Genomic DNA, 13,513 nt, shown 5'->3' with positions numbered 1-13,513 from the left:
AAATATTCAAGATAGCTGGTGAATAAACCATTGTAAGCCACTAAAATTTAATATTATGGTAAAGTAGGCAAAATTACGATTTGCGAATATTTTGTTATTTGCATTTTTTTTTAGAAACAAATATCAGAATGGCTTAAAAATTAGTAAAAATGTTCAGAATAGTATGTACAAGAAAATATGATTTTCAGAAAAAGTCAAAAATTTCAAAACAATGCCGTTTAAAGGTGGCGGATCCCCTTAAAAAAACAGTAGAATGTACTAACAAGTTCTTCTTTATTTCTCATTCGTATTGCTTCGTGCCATAGACAGTGAAAAGGCGTCAGATTAGAATTAGTTCCTACTGGAACAAACGTTTCATTATACACGACAAGTTTTTTTAAAAAAAATACGTTTTTGAATGTGTCAATACGTGGGAGCATTATGATTTTTTGGAGATCTGTTGTGACATAAATATTGTGCCCTCTGGTTGGTCTTTTTTACTAAAAGACTAGTAAAGTTCCCTTGCCATATGAACTTTATCGTGTTGGGTTTGCCAAGACATACAATCATTACAATCGGCATTCAAATTGTCTTTAGTTTGGGGATGTAAGTTGAACTTTTCACACTTTTCACATTCCTCGTGCCCCAACTGAGCAAAGGAAATGTTCATTTCTTTAATGGGTTTTTCTATACAACTTATAAGACACTTTGCCTCGGTATTCAGAAAAACTCTCAAGGAACTGTTCATGCATAAATGATAGAGATAAATCACTAAATAGATAACGGGTGTTAGGGGCATGTTCTCTTCTATAGTGTGATATCTCAGGATTGAAAGATTCAATGTGACTTTGGATTAATGCTAAAGGTCCTTTATTTTTAGCTGGAGCTTTTCCACGTTTGTCCAGAGGTGGGCTGATCGCTCCCATTGGACTTTGACTCAATATGGTAGTTAGCATTTTATCATTTTTCTTGTTATATCCAAGAGTTGTTAAAAAAAATACCTTACAAACTTCAATATCTACACCATTGTCATCTTTCAAAGTATACTTTATAGTGGAATTTCTCTTTTCATTGTTAGTTGTTCGTCTTTTGGAAATACTACAAAAAATAAATGATCGCTTTTCTTTATGATCAAGGTCCCAGAATAAATTATTTATTTCCTCCCTACGTTGTTGTGAAAATGTAGAGCAACTTCTATTACACGAGTTATTACATGGAGTTAAAACAGGGTGTTCAAGTTTTAGGTTTTTCCGTTTTATCTCAGCTCTTTCTATCACAGGTACTGGATTTTTGTTCCTTCATTTTATTGGCACAGGTGTATCTGGGAAATTTTCATCATTTGGAGCGATTTCAAATGTTTCCTCCTCAACATTTTTATTTGGTTCTGAACTAACATAACTAGTGCTTTCAATGGCAGGTGTACTTGTAGTATTTGAAATATCTTTAAACAATCGATTTTTACCGGTTACTTTACTCACAAGTCTTGTAGATCTTTGGTTTTTTAACAGGGTCTTTGGCTGTTAATATGCTGCTTTCATCTGGATAGGCTTCATCTGAGAAAGATTTACGCACCAATTCCTCATTATTTGAACTTTACTTTGGTCCCAGATCCTATAAAAATACAAAATCACAATAATTTGTAACAACAAGCAATTTATTGCTGAACGTTAGAATTACGATTATTTTTGGTGTAACATATATTGTTACAAAGTGTGATATGAAAACAGGTAGACTAGTAAAACTTAATGTTTTATGTAATATTAAAATTTGTATGCAACATAATTATCTACAAATCCTCCTGAACAAAACTATACATGAAAGTATATGGTACATGTGCATTTTTTATATTTTTAAGTAAATGTGCAAAACACCCAAAAATGGTGTACCACTGGAGGATAATGTAATTTTGTCACTTGCAGAGTAATAACTCACCTGCTGTTTTGCATTAAAGGTGGTTTTCACCAGATCAGTGTATTAAATTTCTTGAAATTCACATTCATCGAAGCAAACATTTGTATCATTTACCATGTATTCAATCTGCATGTCTTGAAAATCATTTGGTGTCCATGTACATTGGTTGATGTTGACTGAAGAGGCCTCATTGAATATAGGCAGTTCATCAACATTTTCATGGGCAGTATATACATTTGGCTCAAAATCCTAGTAGAACAAAATTTTAGAAATTAATTTTACACAAAATTGTGTAGTAAAATGAAAATGTAGCCTATCTCATTTTCTAAAATATTTATAGCACAATGCCATAACGGTGTTGTTGTTTAAGCTATTTAGAAGCCTAAAATTAATTTATGTAGGAAAATAATTCTTAAAGAATATAGCCTGATAATTCAGGCTGCTCCTAATGTTATTTAATACTGAAAACAGGTTTAGCACGATAAGAAATGTTGTTGTCACGTGTGCATTATCTGTAAACTGAGTAATTGTCACAAAACATGATTAGTATAATTTACGCTACACCTAAAAGGTTCTAAAATATTTCTTCTTTCTAAAAATATTTCTTCTGAGGTAATCGTTAGCAAACTAATATTAAGTCCAACTCTTGTTTTATTACACTCAGCTATCTTGGTCTGGAAATAAGAATTTCTTGATAGGCCTAATAATAATATTTTATAGAGCTTTAAGCTAGCAAAATAACGATACATAGAAGGTGAAAAAGTTATCAATTATACCATTTTAAGTTGACATTTCACCTCCTGCCTTACATTAAAGCTGCTGCTTTGGACTTCCTCTGGCAACAATATTTCCTTTATTTCGATTCAATCGGGCTATTTCCGTCTGGCATGGTGTTGATACTATATCTTCCACGGCTTCATTGTTGATGTCACCAACAAAGAAGTAAGCATCATTCAAGATATTCAGTCCATCAAGGATTGATTCCCCAACTGAACGTTCCTAAAACAAACAGGAATAAATAACAACACTAAAAATGTATTTTAATGTGCAACTCGTACATTATTAAGAGTCGTGTTAGACTTAAAACACAACAAAAATGTTAATTTATGTAGGTGAAAATTGTTAATTCGGTTTGAACAAAAGTTTTCAGTGTTATTTTAATAATGAGAGATTAGTGTACTTACATTTGGTTCAATTGGCAAATGTGTAGGGCTAGTAGACTTGGATACAAGCTTTGTTGTACCAGTACTTTCAGGAAACTGTTCATCAGTTATACCACAACTTGTATTATGCACAATAAACTCAGTTCTTTGTGAAAAACATTTTCCACATGTTTCACATTTAAACAACATGATAGTTATTTTGATATCACCTGAAAGAGCTGGAAAACATTCTAACCTTACTTTTCACTATAAAACCAACAGCCAATCTGCTCAGCTGACTATTTCAAAAACAGTAAGTGTAAGTGATCAGTACCAGATGCTAACTAAAATGGCAGTATCTACACTGTACTAAGCAAGAGAGCAGTATCTGCATGGCACTTACTGCTCTTTTACTTAGTATTGAGCAGTTACTGCCTTTTTACTTAGTTTTCCTGCTAAAACTGTGTAGTTACTGCTAGTTGAACATTCAATATCTCAAAAACCGCTTGAGATAGAATTTGTTGGATGGCACCATTAAATTCCTCGACCCCAAAATCATGGAAATCAATATATAACTCAAAATTGAAAATTGGGCACTTACTTTTTTTTCTTAGCTGGGCAAAATAGGTATATGTCTGACACTTTGTACACATATTTTTGACATTTAAATAAACGACTGGTAGCAATATTATAAAATTAAAAAATATATATGTAAAATTATTTTTACTTTTTATTACAAATTTACACGTTCTACGGTACAAATTATTAATTTACTTCACAGTGGAAAGATCTAGAGTAATAATTTTGCTACAACATCTAAAGAAGAACACACCTAAGGTAATGTACAAATTTTATGGCTGTATCTTAAGAGAATTCTGAGAAAAATGTACCTTTGTCTCAAAAATAACTTTCGGAAAATGCAAAACTACTTACATTTTTAAAGATAATGTCTTCAAAAACATCCCTGCACCATACTCTGGCTCACTGGACTGTTTCTCCTGTACCTCTATGGCTAATTTTCTCTTTTTTCTTGCAGTTCGGGCTTCTTTAGTCATCAGTTTAGCTGGTTTTTCTGATTTTTTAATCAGTAAAACATCTAAAATTGCGGAGTGCATTCATTGACTGTTCACTGATTGGCAGGTCAGGCTTGCACATATATAGCCATCTTGCTGGTAAAACCATCATTGAAACTCAGTAGAGCATCTAATACACCTAATCTCAAGGTGTTTAATCTTACAAACACATTTTTGGGGATTTTGGACCATACCGAGTTGTTAAAACTCTCATTCGGGTTTTGAGGTTGTTTAATTAAAAATATTTTGTTAATAGTTCCGGATTGGCTAAATCTTGATAAACCTTTTTTATTGTTGTCATTATATCAACAGGTAAGAAGTATGTGTGTGTTTATGTATTTTACCCAGAGCTTTAGCCTTATTGTACCTACACCAAGAATCAGTACCTAACGGGTATAGGCCATGTTGCGGGTTGTCGTAATCTGATAGTCGTCATCACGCTTCTCTTCTTCAATCATCACTTCATTTTTTTGCACAGCCTCTTCTACAGCGTTTTTTATAGAGTCAAATGCAGCTATTTTACATTTGTTATGTAGTATGGTATTGTATGGGGAAAACTTTGTTGGAGGTTGAGATTTCCGCACAAAGCTTGACCAGCAAGTAATCCCTTTCCGATGCATCGTAAGCCGTACACTAACATAATATTTACATCAAAGTATGTTTTATTTACATCAGGAACTGTAACTTCCTTAGTGTTACTGAATTTTACATAGAAATCACAATGTGAACAATGCAGAATTAATGTAGAGGCCAAACCAACACAGTTTTCAGAACGAATTTGTAAACCGTATTGTTTACAATTTTTACAAATAGTATTTTGCAGTAATATATCTGACAAAATACTTAGATTATTTAGTTCATTCTTATAATTAGTGTCAATGTCATACTTATCATATTCAGAAAAGTCAATCTTCTTTGAAGAGCTTGATACCTTGTAAGGCTTGCAATTTTCAGGCAAGTTATGCCTAGGTTGTGGAGTTTCAGCACTATCTGTTGCATTATTAGAATTTACCACTTTCTTCTTCCCACGACCACCAATACCTTTTCTACTTTTGGTAATCTTAACAATAGCTCGTGGCATTATACTTATAAAATATATCTAATTCCAACCTCAATTCTCAAAAGTAAACAATAACACACAGTCACACCAATAATCTTGACAAAAGGTTATGATATGTTTGTTTCAATTCAATTCAATTTGACAGCTGTGAGTCAGTTCAGACACTTTACTTATGCAGTGTGGCCAACATATGGACAAGAAATAGCAAACAAAAGAAAGACTGGTTGTATAAATACAAGTGTGACAGCGCGCAATATTGTAATGGAAAACTTTTCTAGGTATGCATATTTGTTTCAGATTTTTTCTAATAGGTAAAATATTTTAATAGCAATGTTTTATATATCAAATTTTTCAGAAATAAATTATCTTCAACATAAAATAATAATAAAAATTTTAAAAAACCTATTTTTTACTTTACCGCCTCCCCTTAAATTTTTGAGGTGGTGACGGTAAGTCTAACAAGGCGCAAAGTACATTGCCAGCTGCCAATGCCTTACCTATAGACCTCATACCATTCACAATTTGTCAAATTGATGTCATATTTATTACACTTATTGAATTTTGAATTTAATAAATTACTGGATTCCAAACAAATAGAAGATCAATACAATCATCGCTATCGCATTATTTACATTTTACAAACTTCCTAATGTTTGCACTAAGGATACCTATATCAAAGATAAAATTTCCACTATCTGAAGATTCATAACTATCATACTTATCAATTGATAGCTTTTTAGTAGAAGGAGATTCATTCGATAAGTTAGGCTTTAGGCCACCTGAAGTTTCATTGTCATTATTACATTTAGGCCTGTGATCTAGGTCCTTGTATTGGTTTCCCCTAAATGACCTTTTAGTCTTGAATGAAACTCTTTGTCTAGGGATGATACAATAAGAAAGTTGTTTCAACAAGAATAATACTCACAAGAAACAATAAACACTAAAATAACTAAACTAAACTTGAACAAACATTTTCACTAAACTAAACTTGAACAAACATTTTCACTTTCAAAGCTAAACAAACAAACATTTTCACTTTCAAAGCAAAACAAACAAACATAACCAAGAAGCTACTATTTTATTTGAACTGTCAACACTATTGTTAATGTCATCATCTGCTTCACCAGGTTAACCACAACACATAACCTCAAACACAAACTATAAACAATCACCACCAATTAGTTGTATACAATATGAAAACGGATCTACTACCAGCTTCGAGTAGGTGGAAAAAGTGTGTGTAAGCATTCACATTTTATAATTTTAATAATACTTCTAATAATCCTAGGATAAAAAGCGTGGTATTTTTAAAAAGATAACATTGTAAAGTTTCCAAACCAATAGAACAAGTTAAAAAAAAATTAAAAATTAACCTTTCTGCTCCCCTTAAGACTTCTCCACTTCCGCTCGATGGTATTTGTGTGGGCGTGAGTGCGTGGGTCCACAAACTCCTGTGAGTGATTCACCGTCTCATGTACAAACCCCTCGTCCTATAAGCAGTCCTACGCACGCCAACAGTCACTAATAATTTTACTTCCCGCTTAAATATTTTCTTTCCGAATCTTTAACAGAGTTTCCTTGTCCCTTTTATCTACCGGCACTAAAAATGTTTCGTGTGTGGCGAGGTCTATACCACCAAACACCCACTGCCCTTAAATAAGTCTTCCTCTGTTATATTTACGTCTACCAAATTTGGCCTCGTCAATTTTCACAATGTGGCCAACTCCACCTAAAGTAACGTCATCATTGGCCACATGGTCAACAAATACTTCCCGACAAAACGAATACCAGTCAACAGCTGTTTTAGAACTAATATTATAGTCCTTTTCCAGGTAATCTTGTCGCGGCGGCACTAAACACAATATTGACGCAACAACACAAAAAATGTCCGTCAATGGTAACCGGGCGTTTTCAAAGAAAGTGCCCTTTTTCGCACTGGCAGTAAACCGACACTTGATTTTATTTCATTTCGATGCAGGCGTATAGTAAATTCCACATCGAAAATGGAAGTCCCAAAATTCGTTTACAACGAGTTCGTTGCCACACTTTCTATTACCACTGAAAAATTAACCTTTCCGCTCCCCTTAAGACTTCTCCACTTCCGCTCGATGGTATTTGTGTGGGCGTGAGTGCGTGGGTCCACAAACTCCTTTGAGTGATTCACCGTCTCATGTACAAACCCCTCGTCCTATAAGCAGTCCTACGCCCGCCAACAGTTACTAATAATTTTACTTCCCGCTTAAATATTTTCTTTCCGAATCTTTAACAGAGTTTCCTTGTCCCTTTTATCTACCGGCACTAAAAATGTTTCGTGTGTGGTGAGGTCTATACCACCAAACACCCACTGCCCTTAAATAAGTCTTCCTCTGTTATATTTACGTCTACCAAATTTGGCCTCGTCAATTTTCACAATGTGGCCAACTCCACCTAAAGTAACGTCATCATTGGCCACATGGTCAACAAATACTTCCCGACAAAACGAATACCAGTCAACAGCTGTTTTAGAACTAATATTATAGTCCTTTTCCAGGTAATCTTGTCGCGGCGGCACTAAACACAATATTGACGCAACAACATAAAAAATGTCCGTCAATGGTAACCGGGCGTTTTCAAAGAAAGTGCCCTTTTTCGCACTGGCAGTAAACCGACACTTGATTTTATTTCATTTCGATGCAGGCGTATAGTAAATTCCACATCGAAAATGGAAGTCCCAAAATTCGTTTACAACGAGTTCGTTGCCACACTTTCTATTACCACAACGCCTAGTCCGGTTATAAGCCCCGTGGTTTACATAAAATTGTAAAACTCCATACTCGTCTTTACGAATTCTTCCACGTGAGATACCGAACATCCAACACAAAGGTGTGCCATTAACCACAAAGGTGTGCCATTACCACTACTGAACTAGGAAGTTAAGAATAGACGCGGAGGAACAACAGTAGTTCAAAATGGCGTCCCTTCTTTATTTGAGAATGCGCGGTGTAATACCAAACTGTCAAATATGGATCAATGGATACAATGTGTTGCCATAAATATGGATAACTAACGTCATAATTCACTTCTGTACAACTTACAAGCATAATGTAATATTTAGGTGCAGTATTCGTTTGGTTGCAGTTTTGCTTTACTGGGGTTATGGCTACTAATAAAATGTAACCAAGTAAAACCTTTGAACAGCCGCCATTTTGTACTTGATCAGTCTTTTTGAGTACGGTTTGCGGCATTAAACTCTGCTAGATAAGCCCTTTACATGATGTGCATATGTGCCTATGCTCTTATTTAAGATTTCCTTCTGACTCCTTGTGGGACGTCCCCATGATATTACAGAAATCTTATAGTTCCTTCAAAAGGTAGATTTGTAGGTGTAGTGTTGATGTACCAAATCTTTTTGATTTATCTGTTATCGTTCAGAAAATATTATACCTGTGCAGGACTTTATGTACCACCCTGTATAATAAGTTAAAACATTGAAAATTGCACACATACACAATATTACTTGTCTTTTTGTCCTTTCCAAACAAAAAACTAACACTAATAGTCATATTTACATTATTTACAAGTAGGTTGAGATGTCCTAACACCGGTGCTGTCTCAAACAGAGAGGATGAATACCTCTCTGACAATTGTTACATATTAATCTAGATTTCTTTCTAGGACCTCCACCTGCAGTGCTAATTTTACTACACACACAACAGTTTCTTTCTTTATTTCCAGGTAAGTGTTCCATACCAAAACCATTCACTCCATTTTCACCGGCCATATTTCGGGGTTGATTGTTTGTGTCTAGCCATTCTTGGGATAGGTCTTAAATTATGCTTATTGTAAACTGAAGCCTTGACAACTGTTTTCCAGTGCAATTCTCTTTGTATAGTATGTAACAATTCAAAATCATGCGGCCAAATACATTGAAAGTAACCTTTTTCCAATATTTGAGTGCTCTTTGCTCATCCAGGTAACAGTACATCTGATCTGATCCATCTACTCCTCCCATGTACTTATTGTACTGATCAATCATGTCAGGTTTCATTTTTATTTCGTCTCCATTGTGTCTCTTTTTTACCTTTTCCACAGATTTTACTGTACCTTTTGTGGAGAGAAGGATTACAGGTTTCTTTTGAGATATTTTTGTCCCTATAGGCTAACATAAGTACGTTATCATTTCTCATGTACATCTCTTGACCAACACTCAATTTTACCTTTATTTGATCAGGAATCCCCTTCCTATTTCTTCTAATAGTCCCGGTTATATAAGTTGATTTGCTAAATAAATATTTATCTAATGAAATTGAACTGGAACAATTGTCTACAAACAAGTGGTAGTTTTTCCCTAAGTATTGTCCGATGCTCAGTAACCTTATAACAACTCTATAAACAAGTCCATGTTCAGTATGTCCATCCTCATCCCTTTTACCCTTGTAGCATGTAAATCCAAGGCGATACTTAGAAATAGAATCGCATATCATCCACAACTTGATACCCCATTTATGGTGTTGTTTATTTGGGAGATATTGTAGAAGCTGTGAATGACTTTGTTCCAACAAGACTTCCATCAAAAGAAAGTTCTCTATGTGGAGTATAATAAGTCTTGAACAGTCTATTGACATGTTCTAACAATTGTTGAAACTTTCCAGCGGGATCATACCCAGGTTCACCAGTTTTAGGGAGGGTATGGTTATCAACTAAATAAAAAAAATGGAGGATGGCTTCAAAACGGTTTCGGCTGAACATCTCAGGAAACCAAGGACTTGACTGCGACTTTAGTGTTGACCAATAAATGTCTATTGTTGGTTCCTTATTGAGTCCCATATTCAAGATGACAGCTGATAATGCCCTAATTTCTGCAAGTGAAACAGGTCGCCAATTATGCATTCTAGCACTAGGTGACAAATTTGGGTGGTTTAGGATGTAGTCATTGGCATAGTGATTAGTATCATAGGTTTGGAATACATTTAGAGTAAAGAATAAATTGAAATATTGAATTGGCTTTTCATCACCTTGAGGACAGTGTTTTGGGCATTTCAGTGAAAACAAAGTTTGTACTATTGCCAGGGTCATCATTTCCATTAGTTATTCTCCAATTGCAGTCTTCAGGAATTGCTTGATTGCCTAATCGGGCTCTATTGTTGAGTTGATTTGTAATATTATTAGGCCTAAGGCTAGCTAAATTATGTTGATCGACAACAAAAGTATCTGGCCTACCCCTCGGTCTACCCCTCGGTCTACCCCTCGGTCTACCTGTAGAAGTAGATGGTAACTGTTCTTCATCTGATGAATAGCCTAAATTATCCGAAAGTCAGGGTCTTGTATCATCCACAATACCAATAATATGTTCATCTTAACAAGAATCAGAGTGTACAGTTGATTCCTCTTATTCTAAAATATTGTCTACATATCCATCACCGAGATCGTCATCCACAACATTCACTCCCGCTTCATTTAGTCAACTTAATAAAGTATTTTCACTAACTGGTGACATCTCGCCTTCGTTTACTCATTTTACAATATAAATATAAGAAATACACCAAATGTTCTTCAGAAAACAATATAAGCAAACAAATATAAACGTAAACACCACGATGCAGACGGCTTGTTACACTACGACACAAACTGATCGTCGGAACAGCTCCTACCACCAAATTAAAAACAAATACTATAAATCAATGCTACTAACTGTGCCAAAGAGTATTAACACGTTAGCTGCCAAAGGTATTTTTGAAACTTCTCTCAAATGCCATGTAGGTCAGATCTGGCCGGCACCGTATATAATGGTAAGACTTTCTGTCGGCCATATCTGACCGGCAACATCAAAAAGCAGGGTTATGTTAGGTTATGTTTTTTTACTATGTGCTGCGGTCTACAGTCAATTTGTTGAACTTCTAGCGATCTTGAATATCGCTATTTACCTACAAAACGACTCCCGTTGTTGTCTACTTACTTTAGCGCGGGAAATTAATACTCAAATATTGACTTGTTGTCATGGTATTGTGTCGGCCAGAAATGGCCGGCAGTAATTATTACGTAATATCGATCATTTTGATACTTACAAAATGAATTAAATTCTTGTTAGAAACACATTTTACGTGATGGAGTGATTGTTCAAGGATTGAATAAAGGTACAGCCAATGATTTACAAATGTTTGGTTTAATTTTTACATAAATCAGACATATTAAACCTAACTATCATTTTTTTCAATAAAGTACATTTCCTTGTAAAATATTTAGTTGTGAAATAAAATAAAATTGTAAAAATTTGCAATATTGATAATAATTACATGACACTTTGTTATAAAACATGTTATTTGTGAACTTCACGAAAACAGTCTTTACATAAGTATGGCTTCTCAGGACACTGCTCACAAAATGTGTTCACTTTGCCCAGTTTCTTGGCCACATCACGTCCACTTACTTGTACAGCTTTTTTGTAACACATTTTGCAGTACCTTCTGACCCTGTGTCTACCCTTTCCCTCTCCAGTAAAGTTTTGAGATATAGTCAGATAATGGTGCCCTGTACCTTTTACAGGAGTAATAGTGTTATTATCTAGACCCATAAGTGAAACAGCCAGATTTTCTTTAAAAGTTGTAATTGACATGCAGTGCTTTTTCTGATGTCCGCCTGCTGTAGGTCTTGCTTTCACAGCATTAGTGTAGGCCAGCCAAGAGTTTACAACAGCGGTTCCAAGAACTATTTCTTCTGCTGCTTTATGGTACCATCTTCTTGACTTTCGAACACCAGTGCTATAAGATGAGAGTTGGTCAGACACATCGATGCCCATCTTTCCCTTGTTGTACTCAACTATCACTAATGGCTTAAAAATGTCATTGCCTTTTTTGTCTATTTTTCCTGTGAGAACGTACTCTACTTCATGTTTGGTGGACAACATTCGCACTTCTCTCTTGTCCTTCCATTTGGTAACTACAATACCATCTTCATTTTCAAGGGCTTTCATTTCTCCTTTTTTTATTTGTGCCTTCATAACATCGGCAGGGAGACCTTTCCTGTTTGCTCTCACAGTACCAACAAGGTGGGTTCTTCTAGCTAAAAGATTTTTGGCAAGTTGCACTGATGTGTAGTAATTATCTACATATAAGATGTGTCCCTTATCCAAGTTATGTTCCATGAGTTCCATGACCACTGAGGTTGAAACTAATTCATTATTTTCATTCTGGATGGTCCCTTTACCCATGTAAACTTTTATACAATAGGTATACCCTTGCTGGTCACAAAGTTTGAAAATCTTTAGGCCATATTTGTGGGCCTTGTTGGGTATGTACTGTCGAAATGACAGTCTGCCCCTAAAGGGAATCATGCTCTCGTCTATTACGAGATCTTGGCCAGCAGATTTCTTGTTCAAAAAAATGTCGTTCATCTTAGAAATTAGGGGCAAAATCTTTGCGATACGCCCATCACGTTCCTCAGCAGCATGATCGTTAAAATGCCAAAAGCGTAGCATTAGCTGGAAACGGTTTCGGCTCATAACTTGAGAAGCAACAGTATTCTTATACAAAATGTTGCCAGACCAGTAGTCTGTTATGCGGGGATGATTAGACAAGCCCATCCATATGAGGATACCAATAATCTTCCACATTTCTACATCATCTGTGGGAGCCCATTTATTAAGTCTACTACTTCGGTTCAACCTCGTTTCTCGCAATACTTTACTGGCATTTCTATTAGTCTCTACGACCATCATTTGTATAATGTCGTCAGTAATGAAAGCTAAGTAATAGTCTACAGGTTTAGCATCATTGGCCATATTTAAATGGTACTCAGAAGTAGAAGTGAAAAGAAATTCTTGTTGCCTACCTTTAAATTCAGTCCATTCATCCATCATCACTTCTCCGTCATTTTCACCAGAATCGCCACCGTTCATATCATTTGTCTCTATTTCCATTGTAGCCTCGCCTTCATCATCACTACTGTCATGATCTGATTCACTTGGCAAAAAGTCCGGATCTTCATCCGTGTCGTCAACACTTGAACCTATGTTTTCCTCAATTTCATGTTGAGGGTCTGGTTCACTGGACATTGGACAGTCCAAAAGTCTTTGAATTTGTTCTTCATTTACGTCTCTACTACTCATAATGAAATCGTTTACACAAGTTTAGTTTCGTTCAAACTAGGTTAAAAGAAAAGATTACGCACGCACAATAGGGTATTAGAAGATACAATACACTATGGCGGAAACGCAGTGGAATGCACGGACGAGCAATGGTTACTGCGCAGGACAGTGGCTGACAGCGCTGACAATGGCAGACGGCAGCCCTAACTGATACCAACATCGGCGCACAAAATAGTCGCAACAGTGAGCAATATAGTGCCGGCCAGATCTGGGCGGCAGTGTTATT

The 13,513-nt window shown here is 35.5% G+C and overlaps 1 protein-coding gene across 1 annotated transcript; it reads right to left on the bottom strand.

Annotated features, from left to right (window-relative positions):
- Positions 1 to 11,460: 11,460 nt before the first annotated feature.
- LOC124370197 (piggyBac transposable element-derived protein 4-like) lies at positions 11,461 to 13,194 on the bottom strand. The gene has a single exon (XM_046828490.1). It carries the CDS (start codon positions 13,192 to 13,194, stop codon positions 11,461 to 11,463), a length of 1,734 nt encoding a protein of 577 aa, XP_046684446.1.
- Between the last annotated feature and the right edge of the window lie 319 nt (positions 13,195 to 13,513).

This window comes from Homalodisca vitripennis, unplaced genomic scaffold, assembly GCF_021130785.1.
Source record: "Homalodisca vitripennis isolate AUS2020 unplaced genomic scaffold, UT_GWSS_2.1 ScUCBcl_30;HRSCAF=681, whole genome shotgun sequence".
NCBI classification, from domain to species: domain Eukaryota; kingdom Metazoa; phylum Arthropoda; class Insecta; order Hemiptera; family Cicadellidae; genus Homalodisca; species Homalodisca vitripennis.
The sequence above is the reverse complement of the archived record's forward strand: the minus strand, read 5'-3'. Positions and strand labels throughout refer to the sequence as shown.

What these genes read in the sequence shown, in the direction of transcription:
- LOC124370197 (XM_046828490.1), bottom strand. Translation starts at nt 13,194, where the DNA reads ATGTCCAGTGAACCAGACCCTCAACATGAAATTGAGGAAAACATAGGT.